This window comes from Oratosquilla oratoria, chromosome 5 (assembly GCF_046742065.1).
Source record: "Oratosquilla oratoria isolate Oo_2021 chromosome 5, ASM4674206v1, whole genome shotgun sequence".
NCBI lineage: Eukaryota > Metazoa > Arthropoda > Malacostraca > Stomatopoda > Squillidae > Oratosquilla > Oratosquilla oratoria.
In genome coordinates this window covers 4,179,559-4,201,071 of record NC_134781.1, presented here as the reverse complement: position 1 = coordinate 4,201,071, position 21,513 = coordinate 4,179,559, and the positions used below count along the sequence as shown (strand labels likewise).

At 41.5% G+C, this 21,513-nt stretch overlaps 1 protein-coding gene across 1 annotated transcript; it reads right to left on the bottom strand.

The window, feature by feature from the left end:
* Positions 1-11,741: 11,741 nt before the first annotated feature.
* Positions 11,742-18,382, bottom strand: LOC143025316 (uncharacterized). The gene is made up of 2 exons (XM_076184790.1): positions 17,953-18,382; positions 11,742-11,839 (listed from the first exon to the last, which is right to left on the bottom strand). Exons 1-2 carry the CDS (start codon positions 18,380-18,382, stop codon positions 11,742-11,744), a joined length of 528 nt encoding a protein of 175 aa, XP_076040905.1.
* Between the last annotated feature and the right edge of the window lie 3,131 nt (positions 18,383-21,513).

Below are 21,513 nucleotides of genomic sequence, written 5' to 3'. Positions count from 1 at the left end.
GGAAAAGTATGTCCCAAGACAAAAACAAGAAAAAGAATATATAAAGTGCTGGTACAGCAAAAGTTGTAGAGAGTTAAAAGACAAAAGAGATAAAGCTTGGACCAAATAGGAGAAAAACAAAAGGCCTGAAAATGGAAAATATATACTTGTTATAGAAATGAATATGTACAAGTGTGCAGAGAGGAAAAGAGAAAATATGAAAAAGATGTCATAGAAAAATGTAAAGATCAACCACAATTATTTTTTTCACATTTGTAAACAACAAACTGAAAAACAAACAAGATTTGGAGAAATTAAGACAAGGAGTTGAATACACAGAGGAAATAGAAATGGCGGAAATTATGAACAAACATTTTAAATCAGTGTTTACAAGGGAGAACATACAACCTGAAGAGATCGAATGGAAAGAGAAAGTCCCCCCTATGAAAGAAATAGAAGTAACAAAGAATGAAATAATGAAACACTTGAGTAATCTTGATGTCAGAAAATCGCATGGACCAGATGAAATAGCAAACTGGATTCTGAAAGAATGCAGAAATGAACTGGCAGACAAAATACATAGCATAATAAGCAGTTCCTTGAAAGAAGGAAAAGTTCCAGAAGATTGGAAAAAAGCAAATATAATACCTATATATAAAGGGGGAAATAAAGACCTTACCAACTATAGACCAGTCTCTCTAACAAGTACAATAGCAAATATTTGTGAAAGAATTATCAATAGTAGATGGGTAAAGTATTTGGAAAAAAAAAAAACCGTGCTAAATCCAAGGCAATTTGGATTCAGACAAGGACGATCATGCGTCACCAACTTAATATGTTTCTATTCAAGGCTAATACAGTAGATATAATACAAGAAAGAGATGGATGGGCTGATTGTGCATTTCTAGACCTAAAAAAAGCTTTTGACAAAGTACCACATAGGAAGTTGCTTAAGAAATTAGAAACTGAAGGAGGAATACAGGGCAAACTGCTTAAATGGATGGAAGACTTTTTGCAAGAAAGAAAAATGAGAGTAGTGATGAGAGACACTCAAAATAGGATGAAGTAATAAGCGGTGTTCCACAAGGAACAGTTCTGGCCCCAATAATGTTTGCTATATATATTAATGATATGGATGAAGAAATTGTAAGTTATATGAGCTTCTTTGCAGATGATGCAAAACTATATAAAAAAAGTGAGCACGGAAGAAGATTGTGAGTCACTACAGAGTGATCTAAATAAAGTATGGGAATGGAGTAGGAAGTGGGAGACGGAGTTCAACACTAAAAAATGTAGTATAATGGAATTTGGAAAAAGCAAAAACAGAATAACAGGATCATATAAATTGGGAGAAGAATGAATAAAAAAAAAGTAGAAAATGAGAAGGACCTGGGAGTAATTGTTATGAATAATATGTCACCTGAGAAACAAATAAATAAGATTTTTGGAGAAACTTATAATTTAATAAGAATCAAAGTGGCATTTACATACCTGGATGAAGAAATGGTGAAGAAAATACTAATTACTCTGATAAGACCAAGATTGGAATATGCAGCAACGATGTGGTCACCAAGTACAAAAAAATGTATAAAAAAACTTGAAAGAATACAAAGAGCAATTACAAAATTGGCACCAACACTCACAGAACTATCATATAAAGAGAGACTAGCAAAACTTGAGCTACAGACACTAGAGCAAAGAAGAGAGAGAGGAGATTTGATAGCTATTTACAGAATCATGAAAGGCATAGAAATTATTGATAGAGAGGATCTAATAAAATGTGATGATAGAAATACAAGAGGACACGGAAAGAAAATCAAGAAAGACCGCTATAGAAGAGATCTGAAAAAGAACAGCTTTCCTCACAGAGTAATAGACAGTTGGAACATGTTAGATGAGAAAGTAGTGTGTGCAAAAACAATACATGAATTTAAAAATAGTTTAGATAAAATGAGATATGAAGACAGGACACCACGAGGATAGCTCCCCTTCCCGTAAATTACAACTAGGTAAATACAACTAGGTAAACACACACACACACACACACACACACACACACACACACACACACACACACACACACACACACACACCAAGTTGGAACAAGTTAGATGAGAAAGTGGTGTGTGCAAAAACAATACATGAATTTAAAAATAGTTTAGATAAAATGAGATATGAAGACGGGACACCACGAGCATAGCTCCCCTTCCCGTAAAATACAACTAGGTAAACTAGGTAAATACACACACACACACACACACACACACACAGACGACTCGGTGACGCGGTTGGTAGAGTCCCTGTTTGTCACTATGGCGGTCCGGGTTCGAATCCTGCCCAGGGCTGAAATAATTTCAGTACCGTTACTCCAACTCTCGTAGGCGGGGAGTTGGGTGTGTGTGTGCGTGTAAGGTCACGACATTACCCATAGGTCGGTCATACGAGCTCTGAGCTCTCTTCTGGGAGGGAAATAGCTATCGGTCACGAGTCCAACACGTGTTCCAAAGACCAAGGTAAATCACACACACACACACACACACACACACACACACACACACACACACACACACACACACACACACACAAGGTTATGTAATAAACACGAACGAGACTGATGTGGTGAAGCACATTCACTTCGCGGCTTTGATATCTACGAAGCACGAACAGCCTCCGACGGGGAACGACCTTGGCGCCCTCAGGATGTCCAGACGCCCACTCCATGCCGTACTTAATTAAACCGGCGTTTGGGGAGATCGTTAGAGACATCGAGAGTCTCCGATCGGAGTGGAAGGGCCTGGTTGCCCACTTGGTAACGCAGGATTAGCTCAGGAAGAAGCTCCTGAAGGCCCAGCTGGAGAATGAGCGTCTCCAGCGCCAGCGCGAGGAGCTCCTCCAACGTCTCGAGGAGGAGCGGGTAGCCAGGCAGTTCTTGATCGACGCGAGGATCAAGAACCAAGCCTCTAGAGCCCGTTTAAATAAAGGCACAGGCAAAGGACAGAAGCCTGGAAAAAGGAGAAAAGGGCACTCCTTCGTCGGATCGCCGTCTAAAAGTACCGCCCAGAACAGCCCATCGAAGAGCCACTCGAGCAACTCGAGGAAGTGATCGACGTAAAGTTCTCGGATCTGTCGAAAGAGAACTTCGCTCTCGTGAACCAGGTAGAGGCCCTTACGCGGATAGTAGAGGAGCACGGAGAGGAGATTTGACAAGCGAACGGCGGAAAGCCCACCGCCGACTCCACCTCCTCCTCCTCCCGTGACTCGTATTCCACCCCCACCGCCACTTCCGAGGGAGAGCATTTGTCCTCCATCGAAAATGAGGACGAACGAGGTAAAAGTCGAAAATAAACCTCGACACGTCGATTCAAGGGCACTGCTGATGGCCGAAATCAAAGAGGGAATCAAGCTGCGGCCCACAGCAACCCCAACGACGGTCATCGAAGCAGAGGCCGACAGCGGAAGGCAGACTCCTTCAGAAGGATCGTCCGGAGTCGTACCTCCGCCACCGCCTCCGCCACCAACCCAAAGCCCTACAAAGGATCCACAAGTATCTCCTAAGGACGAGGAGATCCAGGATCCGCGGTCCCGTCTCCTGGGGGAGATCAGAGCTGGAATCCGCTTGAGGCCCACGTCGCACTTGGAGAAGGAGCTCCCTGCCAAGGGCGAGCAGCCCGAGGGCTTAGCGGCGGTCCTCTCGCGCGCGCTCGAAGCCCGCGCCGCCTCCATCCAAGACGCTTCCGATGACGAGCCCACATCAGGAGACGACGACAAATACATTTGGGAGTTAAATCCCATAAATAATGATGTCACAGTCCATGGATACTAAGCCCAAAAGAAAGTAAATGATGGTAGGATACCATAAGTACAGTAATTAAACTGATTATTGAAACTAAGCCCAGTAGAAAATATTGATTATTGAAAGTTACGAAACTAATTTTGCTGCTCACAGGCTTTTTGTTGTACGAAGCCCTACACATTTGCGTGTGTGTGTGTGTGTGTGTGTGTGTGTGTGTGTGTGTGTGTGTGTGTGTGTGTGTTTTCATTCATATATTATTATTCACATGTGTTTATCTTGTTATGTTGATCAAGAGGGGCTCACCTAGATGTGTTTATTTAGATGTGATGATCTACAACACTTGATGATGAAAAAAACTTGATGCTGAAAAGTAGTTCTTCAGACATATTATTAAAATAAATAATGATAAAATAAATTAAAATAAATATAAATGCTAATAATAGAATGAATCAACCTTACCCTCAGGCACGCTGAGATCACTTGGAAATTCCTTGTGGGTGTGCGCGTTAGTCCCGTGTGATTTACCACAACCACACGGTGGATCGGCAGCTGTTGTTTTCCGAGTGAGAGCTCAGAGCTTATATATAACCCTGTCTATAGGAATACTGTGACCTTGCACACGCATGCCACTACGGCGGTCCGGGTTCGACTCCCGCCCAGGGCTGAAATAATTTCAGTATCGCTTCGCTGCGGGGTGTTACTCCAACTCTCGTGGATGAGGAGTTGTGTGTGTGTGTTTGCGTGTAAGGTCGCAGTATTACCCATAGATTGGTCATACGAGCTCTGAGCTCTCATCTGGGAAGTTAATGGCTGTCGATCGCGAGTCCAACACGTGATCCAAGAGCATGGTGAATCACACAAACACCGAACTCCTTGCCCACTAGAGCTGGAGTGCTGGCTTGGGGCGCAGCGATGCTAAAAACTTCAGCCCAGGGCTGTCTAAAGCAGTGAAGTGGCGGCAGAAAAATACAAATTGATCTAAGGGTTCACACGTATATCTTATTGTGTCTTGGTAGCATGATCAGCTACGTCAGGTTTAAATTTGTAAACATTAAATTTGGTTGGATGACCTCTGGGGTCAAGTGGGGTCGGGGGAGACGGGGGGGTTGGTTGGAGCAATAAGGTCAACAAAAGTAGCCCTCGATAGTTTAGGATAAAAGATTTTTTCTTTATCACGACGTCGATGTTGGCTATTGTTCTGGGTGAACGTATATCCAGAACACACACACATACACACACACAAACACACACACACACACACACACACACACACACACACACACACACACACACACACACACACACACACATACGTCATACGAGCTCTGAGCTCTCTTACGAAAGGGAAATAACTGTCGATCACGAGTCCACCACGCGATCCAAAGATCAAGGTGAACACACACGCACACACACACACACACACACACACACACACACACACACACACTTTCGTCGGATTCACGGCGTGGATTGGAACTCCGGAAAAAAAAAACGCATTTTTCGTGGATCTCAACTACAAGGAAGTACCTTATTGTATTTGTTGGGAAGGGGAAAACTTGTGGTGTAGTAAAAAGGTAATGAAAGGGGAGAAGGGGAGGGATTACTGAGGGAAATGGAAGAAAATGAGGAGGGAGACGAACGGGCTCCCCCTGACAGCAGAAAAAATGTAAACAAAAGGTCAGCTGACGACACTGGGGAAATCGAAAATATCAGTAAAAGCATTAAGATTGGAAATATAGATGAGAGCAGCACAATGGAAGGTGAAGAAAATAACTTCCAGGGATTTAATGAGTGGGGGGGGGGAGAGGATACCAACCTCCCCCGATTGGCAAGACTAGAGGAAAAACTTGAACAAATGACCGAACATTGGGAGAAGAGGTTCGGTAACGTAGCAAAGATTGCGCAGAGTTGAAAAACTGGAAGAACTTGAGAAGGTGAACAAAAACTTAACTAAAGAAATAGAAGAATTTAAAAAACAGTTAAAAGAAGTAAGAGAGGAGAATTAGGAATTAAAGAGGAATAATAAAGACAATAAAGAGGCCATAGCAAAGGAAGCACAAGGTTGGAAAAAGATCCAAGAAAACAGAGTTGCATTTACTGACATAATTAAACAGCAAATGAAAGAACAAACTGAAGACTCAGTTATTAAAGTGATGAGACAGAAGGAGAATATAGTAAGGGACTTAGCAGATAAAAAGAAATGTATAATTATATTAGGAATGGAAGAGAAATATAACATAAATAGAACCACAAGAATGAATGAGGAAAAAGAAAAAGTAAGCAGTTTACTAGAATTAGTTCAGGAAGATGAACCTGAAACCATGAAACAAATTGAAGAGATTTATAGACTTGGGAAGTATAGTACAGATAAGTCCAGACCAATTAAGATTAAATTCAGGTCACAATCGACGGCAGAGAATATCTTAGCAAAAACAGGGAAACTAGCAAAAGTGAACACTATAAAAAGGTATGGATAAAAAGAGAAATGAATAAAGAGGAAACAGAGGAGGAAAAAAGAAAAGACATGAAGCTAAGGAAGAAAACGAGAACAGAATAGAGAAAAAGAGAAATTCTATTGGAGAGCAGTGAATATGAAAATAAGGAAATACGACATACTAGAGAAAAACAAAAGGGAAACAGAGAATATAATGGAAGTGGCAGAAAACTAAAAGTGTCTTACACAAATATAGATGGATTAATAACGACTGAATGAGCTGAATGATTATCTGAAGAAATAAGAACCGGACATAATGGAAATTGTAGAAACGAAGTTAAAAGGTCTACTACCACCCAACAGCATAGGGCACAATGCATATAATTATTGGATTAGAAACAGAGAGACAAAACAAGGGGGTGGAGTTATGTTCCTGACTAAGAAGGATATAAACGTGAGGTGTGTCACATATGGAAAGAATACAGTAGAGATGATTATGATCGAAGTGGAAGACAGAGATAAGAAGAGCAGAAAGTTCGTGATAAATTATGTACCTCCAAAAGCAGCCTCGTGGGAAGAGAATGAACATAAAAGTATGTTAGAAGACACAAATATAAAATTAAATAAGATAATGGAAGATGGAGGAAGAATAGTTATGATGGGCGACTTTAATTGCAAAGAAATCTGCTGGGAAGAGATGACAGTAAAGGGTGGAGACGGCTCATGGGGAAATGTTCTACTCGAGATGATTATTGACCATACAATGACGCAGTGGATACAGGAGAACACTAGGTATAGAAATGAAGAAGAACCATCGAGACTAGACCTAATAATCACATCTGAACCTAGAATAGTGTAAAAGATTGAATATAAAACACCAATAAGTAAAAGTGACCACATATTGATTGAACTGGAACTAAATGAGGAAAAATACATGAAAAGAAATGAACAATATAGAAAAGGAAGAATGATGTATGAAAAAACAAACTTTGATAGAATAAGAGAATTCTTTCAAAAAGAAAACTGGGAAGAAATATACAAAGAAGAAACAACAGTGGAAGAGAAATTGAATATTTGAAAAAAAAAAAAATACAAAAAAGGAGTGGAAAAGTATGTCCCAAGACAAAAACAAGAAAAAGAATATATAAAGTGTTGATACAGCAAAAGTTGTAGAGAGTTAAAAGACAAAAGAGATAAAGCTTGGACCAAAATTGAAGAAAGACAAAAGGCCTGCAAATGGAAAATATATACTTGTTATAGAAATGAATATGTACAAGTGTGCAGAGAGGAAAAGAGAAAATATGAAAAAGATGTCAAAGAAAAATGTAAAGATCAACCACAATTATTTTACAAACTTGTAAACAACAAACAGAAAAACAAACAAGATTTGGAGAAATTAAGACAAGAAGGAGTTGAATACACAGAGGAAATAGAAATGGCGGAAATTATGAACAAGCATTTTAAATCAGTGTTTACAAGGGAGAACATACAACCTGAAGAGATCGAATGGAAAGAGAAAGTCCCCCCTATGAAAGAAATAGAAGTAACAAAGAATGAAATAATGAAACACTTGAGTAATCTTGATGTCAGAAAATCGCATGGACCAGATGAAATAGCAAACTGGATTTTGAAAGAATGCAGAAATGAACTGGCAGACAAAATACATAGCATAATAAACAGTTCCTTGAAAGAAGGAAAAGTTCCAGAAGATTGGAAAAAAGCAAATATAATACCTATATATAAAGGGGGAAATAAAGAACCTATACAACTATAGAGTCTCTCTAACAAGTACAATAGCAAAAATTTGTGAAAGAATTATCAAAAGTAGATGGGTAAAGTATTTAGAAAAAAACAATGTGCTAAATCCAAGGCAATTTGGATTCAGACAAGGACGATCATGCGTCACCAATTTCATATGTTTCTATTCAAGGCTAATAGATATAATACAAGAAAGAGATGGATGGGCTGATTGTGCATTTCTAGACCTAAAAAAAGCTTTTGACAAAGTACCACATAGGAAGTTGCTCAAGAAATTAGAAACTGAAGGACGAATACAGGGCAAACTGCTTAAATGGATGGAAGACTTTTTGCAAGAAAGAAAAATGAGAGTAGTGATAAGAGACAAACACTCAAATTGGGATGAAGTAATAAGTGGTGTTCCACAAGGAACAGTTCTGGCCCCAATAATGTTTGCTATATATATTAATGATATGGATGAAGAAATTGAAAGTTATATGAGCTCCTTTGCAGATGATGCAAAACTATTAAAAAAAATTAGCACGAAAGAAGATTGTGAATCACTACAGAGTGATCTAAATAAAGTATGGGAATGGAGTAAGAAGTGGGAGATGGAGCTCAATACTAAGAAGTGTAGTATAATGGAATTTGGAAAAAGCAAAAAAAAAAAGAATAACAGGATCATATAAATTGGTAGAAGAAAGTATAAAAAAAGTAGAAAATGAGAAGGACCTGGGAGTCATTGTTATGAATAATATGTCACCTGAGAAACAAATAAATAAGATTTTTGGTGAAACTCATAATTCAATAAGAACATTCAAAGTGGCATTTACATACCTGGATGAAGAAATGGTGAAGAAAATACTAATTACTCTGATAAGACCAAGATTGGAATATGCAGCAACGATGTGGTCACCAAGTACAAAAAAATGTATAAAAAAAAACTTGAAAGAATACAAAGAGCAATTACAAAATTGGCACCAACACTCTCAAAACTATCATATGAAGAGAGACTAGAAAAACTTGAGCTACAGACACTACAACAAAGAAGAGTGAGAGGAGATTTGATAACTATTTACGGAATCATGAAAGGCATAGAAATTATTGATAGAGAGGATCTAATAAAATGGGATGATAGAAATACAAGAGGAGACGGAAAGAAAATCAAGAAAGACAGCTATAGAAGAGATCTGAAAAAGAACAGCTTTCCTCACTGAGTAATAGACAGTTGGAACAAGTTAGATGAGAAAGTGGTGTTTGCAAAAACAATACATGAATTTAAAAATAGTTTAGATAAAATGAGATATGAAGACGGGACACCACGAGCATAGCTCCCCTTCCCGTAAAATACAACTAGGTACACTAGGTAAATACACACACACACACACGACTCGGTGGCGCGGTTGGTAGAGTCCCTGACTGTCACAATGGCGGTCCGGGTTCGAATCCTGCCCAGGGCTGAAATAATTTCAGTACCGTTACTCCAACTCTCGTGGGCGGGGAGTTGGGTGTGTGTGTGCGTGTAAGGTCACGGCATTACCCATAGGTCGGTCATACGAGCTCTGAGCTCTCTTCTGGGAGGGAAATAGCTATCGGTCACGAGTCCAACACGTGTTCCAAAGACCAAGGTAAATCACACACACACACACACACACACACACACACACACACACACACACACACACACACACACACACACACACACACACTCAAGGTTATGTAATAAACACGAACGAGACTGATGTGGTGAAGCACATTCACTTCGCGGCTTTGATATCTACGAAGTACGAACAGCCTCCGACGGGGAACGACCTTGGCGCCCTCAGGATGTCCAGACGCCCACTCCATGCCGTACTTGCTTAAACCCGAGTTTGGGGAGATCGTTAGAGACGTCGAGAGTCTCCGATCGGAGTGGAAGGGCCTGGTTGCCCACTTGGTAACACAGGATTAGCTCAGGAAGAAGCTCCTGAAGGCCCAGCTGGAGAATGAGCGTCTCCAGCGCCAGCGCGAGGAGCTCCTCCAACGTCTCGAGGAGGAGCGGGTAGCCAGGCAGTTCTTGATCGACGCGAGGATCAAGAACCAAGCCTCTAGAGCCCGTTTAAATAAAGGCACAGGCAAAGGACAGAAGCCTGGAAAAAGGAGAAAAGGGCACTCCTTCGTCGGATCGCCGTCTACAAGAACCGCCCAGAACAGCCCATCGAAGAGCCACTCGAGCAACTCGAGGAAGTGATCGACGTAAAGTTCTCGGATCTGTCGAAAGAGAACTTCGCTCTCGTGAACCAGGTAGAGGCCCTTACGCGGATAGTAGAGGAGCACGGAGAGGAGATTAAGAGGTTTTGACAAGTCCGACCGCGGAAAGCCCACCGCCGACTCCACCTCCTCCTCCCGTGACTCGTATTCCACCCCCACCGCCACTTCCGAGGGAGAACATTTGTCCTCCATCGAAAATGAGGACCAACGAGGTAGAAGTCGAAAATAAACCTCGACACGTCGATTCAAGGGCACTGCTGATGGCCGAAATCAAAAAGGGAATCAAGCTGCGGCCCACAGCAACCCCAACGACGGTCATCGAAGCAGAGGCCGACAGCGGAAGGCAGACTCCTTCAGAAGGATCGTCCGGAGTCGTACCTCCGCCACCGCCTCCGCCACCAACCCAAAGCCCTACAAAGGATCCACAAGTATCTCCTAAGGACGAGGAGATCCAGGATCCGCGGTCCCGTCTCCTGGGGGAGATCAGAGCCGGGATCCGCTTGAGGCCCACGTCGCACTTGGAGAAGGAGCTCCCTGCCAAGGGCGAGCAGCCCGAGGGCTTAGCGGCGGTCCTCTCGCGCGCGCTCGAAGCCCGCGCCGCCTCCATCCAAGACGCTTCCGATGACGAGCCCACATCAGGAGACGACGACAAAGACATTTGGGAGTAAATCCCTTAAATTATGATGTCACAGTCCATGGATACTAAGCCCAAAAGAAAGTAAATGATGGTAGGATACCATAAGTACAGTAATTAAACTGATTATTGAAACTAAGCCCAGTAGAAAATATTGATTATTGAAAGTTACGAAACTAATTTTGCTGCTCACAGTCTTTTTGTTGTACGAAGCCCTACACATTTGCGTGTGTGTGTGTGTGTGTTTTCATTCATATATTATTGTTCACATGTGTTTATCTTGTTATGTTGATCAAGAGGGGCTCACCTAGATGTGTTTATTTAGATGTGATGATCTACAACACTTGAGCAACATTGATGAAGAAAAAAGTAGTTCAGGTTCAGACAAGCTGAACATACAAATTACTATTAAAACAAAAAAATAATAATGATAAAATAAATTAAAATAAATAGATAAATGCTAATAATAGAATGAATCAACCTTACCCTCAGGCACGCTGAGATCACTTGGAAATTCCTTGTGGGTAGTGCGCGTTAGTCCCGTGTGATTTACCACAACCACAGGGCTGGACTCGTGATCGGCAGCTGTTGTTTTCCGAGTGAGAGCTCAGAGCTTATATATAACCCTGTCTATAGGAATACTGTGACCTTGCACACGCATGCCACTACGGCGGTCCGGGTTCGACTCCCGCCCAAGGCTGAAATAATTTCAGTATCGCTTCGCTGTGGGGTGTCACTCCAACTCTCGTGGGTGGGAAGTTGTGTGTGTGTGTGCGTGTAAGGTCGCAGTATTACCCATAGATTGGTCATACGAGCTCTGAGCTCTCATCTGGGAAGTTAATGGCTGTCGATCGCGAGTCCAACACGTGATCCAAGAGCATGGTGAATCACACAAACACCGAACTCCTTGCCCACTAGAGCTGGAGTGCTGGCTTGGGACGCAGCGATGCTAAAAACTTCAGCCCAGGGCTGTCTAAAGCAGTGAAGTGGCGGCAGAAAAATACAAATTGATCTAAGGGTTCACACGTATATCTGATTGTGTCTTGGTAGCATGATCAGCTACGTCAGATTTAAATTTGTAAACATTAAATTTGGTTGGATGACCTCTGGGGTCAAGTGGGGTCGGGGGAGACGGGGGTTGGGGTTGGAGTAATAAGGTCAACAAAAGTAGCCCTCGATAGTTAGGATAAAAGTTTTTCTTTATCACGACGTCGATGTTGGCTATTGTTCTGGGTGAACGTATATCCAGAACACACACACACACACACAAACACACAAGCACACACACACACACACACAAGCACACACACACACACACACACAGACAGACACAAACACACACACACACACACACCGACTCGGTGGCATAGTTGGTAGAGCGCTGAACTGGGAAGCAGAAATGCTCCCAGCACCCAGTTCGAATCCTGCCCAGGGCCGAAATTATTTCGGTATTCTGACTCTCGTGGGCGGGGAGTTAGGGGTGTGTGTGTGTGCAAGGTCATAGCATTACCCATAGATCGGACCTACGAGCTCTGAGCTCTCTTCCAGGAGGGAAATAGCTGCCGATTACGAGTCCAACACGTGATCCAAAGACCAAGTGAATACACACACATGACTCGGTGGCGCGGTTGATAGAGTACTGGATGCTATTACGGACGTGCAGCAGTGCCTGGTTCGAATCCTGCCCAGGGCCGAAATTATTTCGGTATCGTTGCGCTTCGGGTCGTTACTCCGACTCTCGTGGGCGGGGAGTTGGGTGTGTGTGTTTGTGTGTAAGGTCATAGCATTACCCATAGATTGGTCATACGAGCTCTGAGCTCTCTTCCGGGAGGGAATTAGCTGTCGATCACGAGTCCAACACGTGATCCAAAGATCAAGGTGGGGGGGAAAAAAAACAACACACACACACAGAAATGTTAGATGAGTTTCAACATTAAGAAATGTAGCATAATAGAATTTGGAAAAAGCAAAAATAGAGTATCGGGTCAATACAAAATTGGAAACAAAGAAGTCAAAAAAGTCAATTCAGAAAGGGACCTGGGAGTAATCATCTCAAGCGACTTGACACCTGACAAACACGTCAACAAATTATTTGGAGATACTTTTAACTTACTAAGATCAATGAAAGTAGCCTTCGACTACATAGACGATGAGATGGTTAAAAAATAGTGGTTACACTGATAAGACCTAAACTAGAATATGCCACAACATTGTAGGCACCCAGCACAAAGAAGAACATAAGAAAACTAGAAAGAATCCAAAAAGCAGCGACAAAAATGGCACCTACACTGGCAAATGTGACATATGAACAAAGATTGGAGAAACTACATCTGTCAACACTGGAACAGAGAAGAGAAAGAGGTGATTTATTGACCATCTACAGAATTATGAAAGGAATGGAAATCTTCGATAGAGATGACTTATTAAAGTGGGACATAAGAGAAACAAGAGGACATGAAAAGACACTAAAGAAGGATACTTATAGAAGAGCCCTGAAAAAGAATAGCTTCCCACATAGTGATTGATGTCTGGAACAAACTTAACAGAGAAACAGTGAATGCCAAAACTATACACGATTTTAAGAATAAACTGGATGTGGAGAGATACGAAAACGGGTTACTACGAGCATAGCTCTCGTCCCGTAAAATGCAACTAGGTAAATACACACACACACACACACACACACACACACACACACACACACACAGTACCCCTACAATTATCCCCCAAAACTCGTTCTCTATTCTTATTCTGACCCAGATACGCAACCAAACAAATAACGCACACAGACTTACAAGCCCATCGGGCTTCGGCGCAATGGGCCGAATAAGAATTAGAGAAAACCGGTCTTCGGCCGGTCCCACCAAAAAACACACAATATGGAAATTACTGACGACCTTGGAAATCTCCATCCAGAAACTCATCACAGACGGAAACCAACATACTGCCATAGCGGACGACACTACTATTGAACAAATTGCAAAGAAATCGACAAAGAACGCTTTCGCCAAAGAAGGAATCATAGACACCCCCCCCCCCCGAACTGAATGCAAAGAAAACCCTGATTATCAAGCAAGTTGAACACATCAATGAAAAAGACGCTGAAGATATCAAGATGGAAATGAAAAGGTTGAACACTTACATGAAGATCAGTAATGTCATCAAACTACCTAACACCAAAACCATCATTAAAGTCAAAATGGAAACCTCGAATATGGTAAAAAAAAAACCTTGAAAACGGAATACTCATATTTAGCCAATCCTTCCCTCACACACACACTCTGCCAAGAAACATACATACAACTACCACAATGCACTCGCTGCTATTCATACGAACACACACTTAGACACTGCACACACCCAACCACGTACACAATCTGTTCAGGATGCAGCTCCACCGAACACAAAGTAAACAACTGCTACAACGCCATCAAGAAATGCATCACATGAGGGCAAAACCACCCGACATATGCTGCACGATGTCCAGTAAAAAGAGAACTGATAAAGAAGACCCAAGAGAACAAGGAACAACGCCCACCTACCCCCACAAACACATACATACATACATATACCAAGGCTTTTCCCCCTTACAAGGGGGGTAACCAAAAAGAAAAAGGCACAAAATCAATCCCACCCATTCCACCCCTGAATACACTCCACACCCCTCCACCCTCCCTCTTATCTTAGCACCTCCTGAATGACGGGTCATCCCTGCACCTTGTCCACTGCCCTGGGTCAGAAGCAGTTTCGCAAGACACAGCACATCCACAGCAAGGCCGCTTCATTAAATCGGCGACCCCCCCCCCTCTCCGTCCCCCCATTGCATAAAATGAGAGGACGGGGAGAAATCCCTTCGGGCAAACATAACCACAGGAAATGCTGCTCGGCCAACCTCCACACCGACACCCAACCCAACAACACTGAAACACCTGACAGTCATAATCAGAACCATCATACACGTAAAAGTAATGGGAGCTGCCACACCAGGAACATGCCAAAAAACTTTAAACGAAATCTGTAATGCCAATGGACTCCCTACTGTCACAGTCCCACCCTCAGTCATCAACCCTACCGCCGTACAAAACATGCTAAACTACACTTCACACTCCCGACCACAACCCGAGACAATGTAAACAGAAAAACAAAGACACAAAAGGCCATGTGACACAGAACACACAACAGAAACAGAACAACCCACTAAGACAAAGAAAAGAGACCACAAAACAGTACCAATACAAATAATAACACCAGACATCACAGGCATGACAGATAACACAACCCACAAAAACGCACACACACTCCCACAAACTGGGAAAATAACGGATTCACACCTGACAAAAAAACACACACATCACTCGCCACCTTATACGAAACAACCGCAGACCCCCAAAGACACAAACAAGCATGCAACATAATATCACGAGACATATCCAAGGCCTTCGACAATGTATGACACGAAGGCCTTACATACAAAATACTACAAACACACCTTCCAGACACCACCACAAAAACACACTGTAGCCTCCTAGACAACAGAACAACAAAAATAGAAATAAATCACCACATCGGACCAGACCTCCCACTCCAAAGCGGAGTACCACAAGGAAGCGTACTATTGCCCAAGATCTAAGAATATAAGGTCTAACCACTTCCGACCGAATTTCGAGGGAGTTGGCGCAGCGAGCCCGTCAACGTCACCTGGCTGTTCAAAGTGGGGTTAGCGGGTCCTATAGCTGTCAGTTGAAGTTGGTCCGTCGTACGAAAATGACGTCGCCTTCGCTCGCACCGCTCCAATCAATTAGTTATATTCTGACAAATATTATATAAAATATATATATAAATATATATAAAATATTATAGTTCCTGTCTATATATATGAATATATAATATATATGATATATAATATATATATATATAATATATAAAATATTATAGTTCCTGTCTTCCTTGGCGTTTCACAGTTTTCTTCAGTGTATCACAAAGAGAAAATGGACGCATCCAAACTACGTCAGAAGCTGCGCAGAACTGATACAGCGGTTAGACCTGTTTACTTAGACCTTGCTATCGCCAACACACTTTAACTTCTACACGGCAGACATCCCACCACCATCACATGGAAGCTACACCATACAATATGCAGATGACGTCACACAAATCATCACATACCCAAACACTACAGGAAAACTAATGCTTGCCAGGAAAACAGAACACGAAATCAACAAAATAAACACATACGAAAAACAATGGAAAATTTCTTTTAAGATTATGCTATTTGGATAAAATCGAGACTATAAAATGCTAGAAACGCGTATTTAATGTTCTAACTTCTTCTAAGTTATATTTTCATACATGAAATAAGAAAAATAATCCAAAACCTCAGTTGACCTAAATATACACAATGTAAACACTAACGATGTGGAGAAAACTAGCCATTCAATATGGCGGACGGACGAGTCAGTGAGAAATTCACGTGGGTGAAACTCCTCTATATATATATATATATATATATCATTAAAATGAATGGCAAGCTTGTTATGACAGAGCTTCTTGTCGTATTTTTCTCTCTTTCTTAGAGTGATCTTGCCTTCTGTAGGCAGTAACCTTAATAAATCTCCGTATGTCATGTTGTGGAATAACATACATAATCTATAGATAAGCCAAAACGCGTTTTCACACCTCTTGGTGCTTCCTCAGTGGCAGGTACGAATCTAAGGGCTGGGCTGGTGCGTGTGGGTATATATGGGACAGGCTGTGGGATTTTGTCTAGTCGTCGGTGTGGGATTTTGTCTGGTCGTCGGTGTGGGATTTTGTCTGGTTGGCGTCGCCGGAGCTCCGTGTCGTTCTGTAGGTTGGAGGGTGGCGTGCATCTGTGTTTTTTGTCTCATTTTCACTGGGGAATGATCTTCTCACACTTGGTAGGATTTTTAAGTCCTCGAGTTGGGTATTCATTCCCGGGGATAGATCCTTGATATACAAAGCCTCTAATATAGGTAAACGTCGTGGGTCTTTGTTGTGATCTATAATCTCCGTATTCTGGGTTAGGTCTTCTCTTCTTAATTTTGCTTGATGGACTTCGCTATGATGATTTTTAGGTGCTCCTGAGTTTAGGTGATATGACAGACGACGCGAGAGCCTCATGGTGGTCATGCCGATATAGGTAGTAGGATGGGTTTCACAGTTCCCATATTTGCAGGTGTACCTATATACGACATGAGATTTTTGAAGCTCATCGACGATCTGCCTGGTGTTGTTCCTTAGGAGTAGGTTCGATGTTTTTTTGTTTTGATAGTAAATAATGAAATTAATTTTGGAGCTTGATTCAGTGGGCTTGATGTTTCTCTTTATGATTTGTTGCATCACTCTCTCATCCTCCTTGTATGCAGTGGAGAAGAAGGATTTGTAATATATATTTATAACGTTCTGCGCTGGATTGTCTGATGCATTTGCTGATTTAATTTCCTCGTACCAATTTTCCATTATTTTCTTGGTCACTTTTTCAATGTCTCTATTGCTAAAACCGTTGTTGATTAGGACTTGTGATGCTCTTTCTAGTTCTAGGTGCACATTTTTCCAGCTACTACAATGGCTAAGGGATCTTCGTACATATGCACTAATTGTTGAGATCTTGTACTTTTGTGGGCATTCACTCATTCCGTTAAGGCAATGTCCGGAGTTACTAGCTTTGGTGTAAACTGAGGTATGAAAAGATCCTTCCCCCTGTTTCACGAGGATATCAAGAAAAGGGAGAGATCCATTTTCACTGTTTTCGATGGTGAAGTTAAGACCTGAGGCTTCTATGAGTCTCTGTTGTAGTGCTACGACTTGTTCGTTATTTTCCGCTTTTACGAAAATATCGTCTATGTATCGACAGTATATCTGCAGCTTCTGCACTTCACCGAAGGCCGGCTTCTTTGATACTACCCATGAAGAAGTTAGCAAAAAGGACTCCCAAAGGAGATCCCATTGCAACTCCATCTATCTGGCAGTATTTGGTACCTCTCGGGCAGGTGAATGGGGCTTCTTTAGTGCAAATTTCTAATAGTTTCTTCATCACTTCTTCTGGGATGTCGCATTTGGGGTAGCTGTCGTTGTGGTAGACTCTATTGATTATATACTGTATCGTACGATCTACCGAAATATTCGTGTAGAGGCTTTCTGCATCTAACGAAGCAATTACACCTCTAGAGTTGTGGTTGGTCAGGATATCCAAGAAGTCGGTAGGGGACCTGACACAGTAAGATGACGGCACATACGGGGTAAGGATTTCTCCTAGCTTCTTCGCTATTTGGTAAGTCGCCGTAGGGATTTGAGATATAATTGGTCTTAGTTTGTTTCCAGGCTTATGGGTTTTAATGTTTCCGTAGCAGTACCCGAGGCCGTAATCACCAGACAACTTAGGAAGCTTAGTACCACCCGTGGTAGCATTGACAGTATCTATAAGCTTATTGAGTTTCTTTTTTAGGTTTTCTGTGGGGTCTCTGGTGATCTTTTTGAATTTGCTGGTGTCTCCAAGGATCTGATCTAATTTTTGCAAATACTCTTCTGTGTCTATCATCATAGCGAAGTCCATCAAGCAAAATTTGATGGTGTTGTCTTAGTAAAAATTAAGAAGCAAAATTAAGAAGAGAAGACCTAACCCAGAATACGGAGATTATAGATCACAACAAAGACCCACGACGTTTACCTATATTAGAGGCTTTGTATATCAAGGATCTATCCCCGGGAATGAATACCCAACTCGAGGACTTAAAAATCCTACCAAGTGTGAGAAGATCATTCCCCAGTGAAAATGAGACAAAAAACACAGATGCACGCCACCCTCCAACCTACAGAACGACACGGAGCTCCGGCGACGCCAACCAGACAAAATCCCACACCGACGACCAGACAAAATCCCACACCAGCCCAGCCCTTAGATTCGTACCTGCCACTGAGGAAGCACCAAGAGGTGTGAAAACGCGTTTTGGCTTATCTATAGATTATGTATGTTATTCCACAACATGACATACGGAGATTTATTAAGGTTACTGCCTACAGAAGGCAAGATCACTCTAAGAAAGAGAGAAAAATACGACAAGAAGCTCTGTCATAACAAGCTTGCCATTCATTTTAATGAAGTATGCTTGAGGGAAAACCTCCTGCCCATTTACACTATGAATATATATATATATATATATATATATATATATATATATAAAAATATATATATATACACACACACACACACATAAAATGCTCTTTCTCCTTTATAAGGGGAGTGGCCAACTCAAATAACTTACATCATAAAATGATAAAGCCCATTCAACTACTATCGTTGGGGATGAAGGATCGCCCTGTCCTCCGTCACAGTGTTTGTGTCAAAAACAATGCGGTAAGGCATAGTTCTCCGATAGCAGGACCCGACAGCCAGAACTGGTTTTTCTAAGGCACCACCATCAATGTTTGCCCGCAAACATATATACAGCAAACATTAAATAACCTCACCAGCCAGTCCACCATCACTGTACCTCCTTTTTTTAGACATTCTGCATGGCATCCATCCAGACCAGGTGCCTTACCTGCTTTCATCATCTTAACAACTGCCTTCACTTCAAGACTTGTGTTCAGAATAAATGTTCTACTCACACGGCTCCTATTCTAGAGTATCCTACTCCTTCTCGCCCCTTCAACACTGTAGCCATTGATCTCTTGCAATTGCCCCATAGCATTCAAGGCTCAGTGTACATTCTTGTATGTGTTGATCACTTTAGCCATTTTGTGATATTGGCTCCCTTGCAAAATAAACCTGCTCCAGTATTTGCTTATGCTCAAGTCTCCCATGTTTTCTGTCCTTCAGTGTTGCTTAGCAACAATGAGACTGAGTTTAAGAATGAGGTCATTGCCAACAGCAAACAATACATCAACCAGACTTTTGTAACTGCTTATCATCCCTCCTCTAATGGTCTGGTGGAGTGGATGAATAGGAAAATACTTGACATCCTAAGGCATGTTGCTAGTAATCTGCAGGAAACTTGAGAAGATTGGTTACTCCATCTCAATGCCTGCATTAATAGCACTATCAATGTAGCAACAGGAAAGACACCTCATTATGTCATTTATGGTTCTGAGAAGAGGTTTCTGTATGATTTTTTGGACAGTCCTATTCATCCTCTCTACAACTTTGAAGATTACAGTCACTTTCAGTGTCATATACTGCATACCATATATAATTCTGTTAGATGGAATCTTCAGGAGTCTAGCTCAAAGATGGTGCAGATACAATATAGTAAGGCTACACCTGTTTCCATCAAAGTCAGTGATCATGTTTTTAAACAAATGCCAGGGACAGTCTAAATCAGTGGTTCCCAAACTTTTTTCTGTCATTTTCCCCCTGCACCCAGTTCAACCATCCAGATTTCCCCCTTCATGTGTATGAGGGAAAGAGTAGTTAAAACACACTGACTATTTACTAATTTATTTTTCAAATGTACATATATACTGATAAACAGGCATTCTCTCTCTCTCAGACATGAGAAAATTCATCTGAGATTTTTTTAGTTCGTAGGTAGTATAATTATTTCCCCCCTGGTAGCTTCAAATTTCCCCCCAGGGGGAAATTTTCCCCAGTTTGAGAACCCCTGGTCTAAATGAAACACCAAATTGACTGGTCCTTTTCTGGTGACGCAGAGGCTTCATCCAAACAAGTTCATGGTTTTTTACCCATTTCAGGGACTTAATGAGGTTCTGCATTCTGATAGGCTTAAAAAGACTCCGGTACCCATACCTGCATTTACCCTGCCTCCCCCAAAGCTCAATGTTCCCAATGTGTTACCCCCTCTTCACCACTTGTATCATCTACATTCGAAAGTTACAATGCCTTGGTGGTCGAGTGACACTAGTGTGTATTTACCTAGTTGTATTTTATGGGAAGGGGGGCTATCCTCATAGTGACCTGTCTTTGCATCTCACAACATCTAGTTTGTTCTTAAATTCTTGTATGGTGTTTGCACACACTATTGTTTTGTCCAGTTTGTTCCAGATATGCATCCTTCTGTGTGTAATTTTTTTTTCTTTTAGATCTCTTCTATAAGTGTCCTTTTTGAGTTTCTTTTGATGTCCACCCCCTTTTTTTATCTATTTTTTAATCCCACTTTAATAAGTCTTCTCTGTCAAGGGCTTTAATGCCGCTCATGATTCTGTAAATGGCCAATAGATTGCTTCTTTCTGTTTTTTGTTCCAGGGTTGGTAGTTCCAGTTTAGCTGATCTTTGTTCGTATGTCAATTTTGAAAGTGTTGGGGGCCATCATTGTCGGTACTCTATGGATTCTTTCAAACTTCCTTATATTCTTTTTTGTACTGGGTGTCCATAGTGTAACTGATATCTATTATGTATACATGTGTAATTATATATGTGCAGCCTCAGTTGTGCTTAGCATAACCAAGGGGGATGTAATCTTTGGTTATATTCAAGAGTTCTTCTATTATTGTCTGCCCAAATGTGAATTTATTGTATTTTCCCATTGTCCTATGTATCATTGTATATCTCATTGTATTTGTATCATGTCCTGGATGACCAGCAAATTATTCTGGCCAGTGTATTCTTGTAATATGTTTAACTGTATGTATATTTCTTGCATTTGTCTGGTCCCTGCCATGAACATTTTCTCAGTGAGGACACTGAGAGGTGGTGGCCGAGCTGTGTTATGT

Coding starts and splice junctions, on each gene's coding strand:
- LOC143025316 (XM_076184790.1), bottom strand. CDS start 18,382: ATGATAGACACAGAAGAGTATTTGCAAAAATTAGATCAGATCCTTGGA. Junction 11,840..17,952: donor CACGAATATTTCGGTAGATC/GTACGATACAGT, acceptor GTGAACCCTTAG/ATCAATTTGTATTTTTCTGC.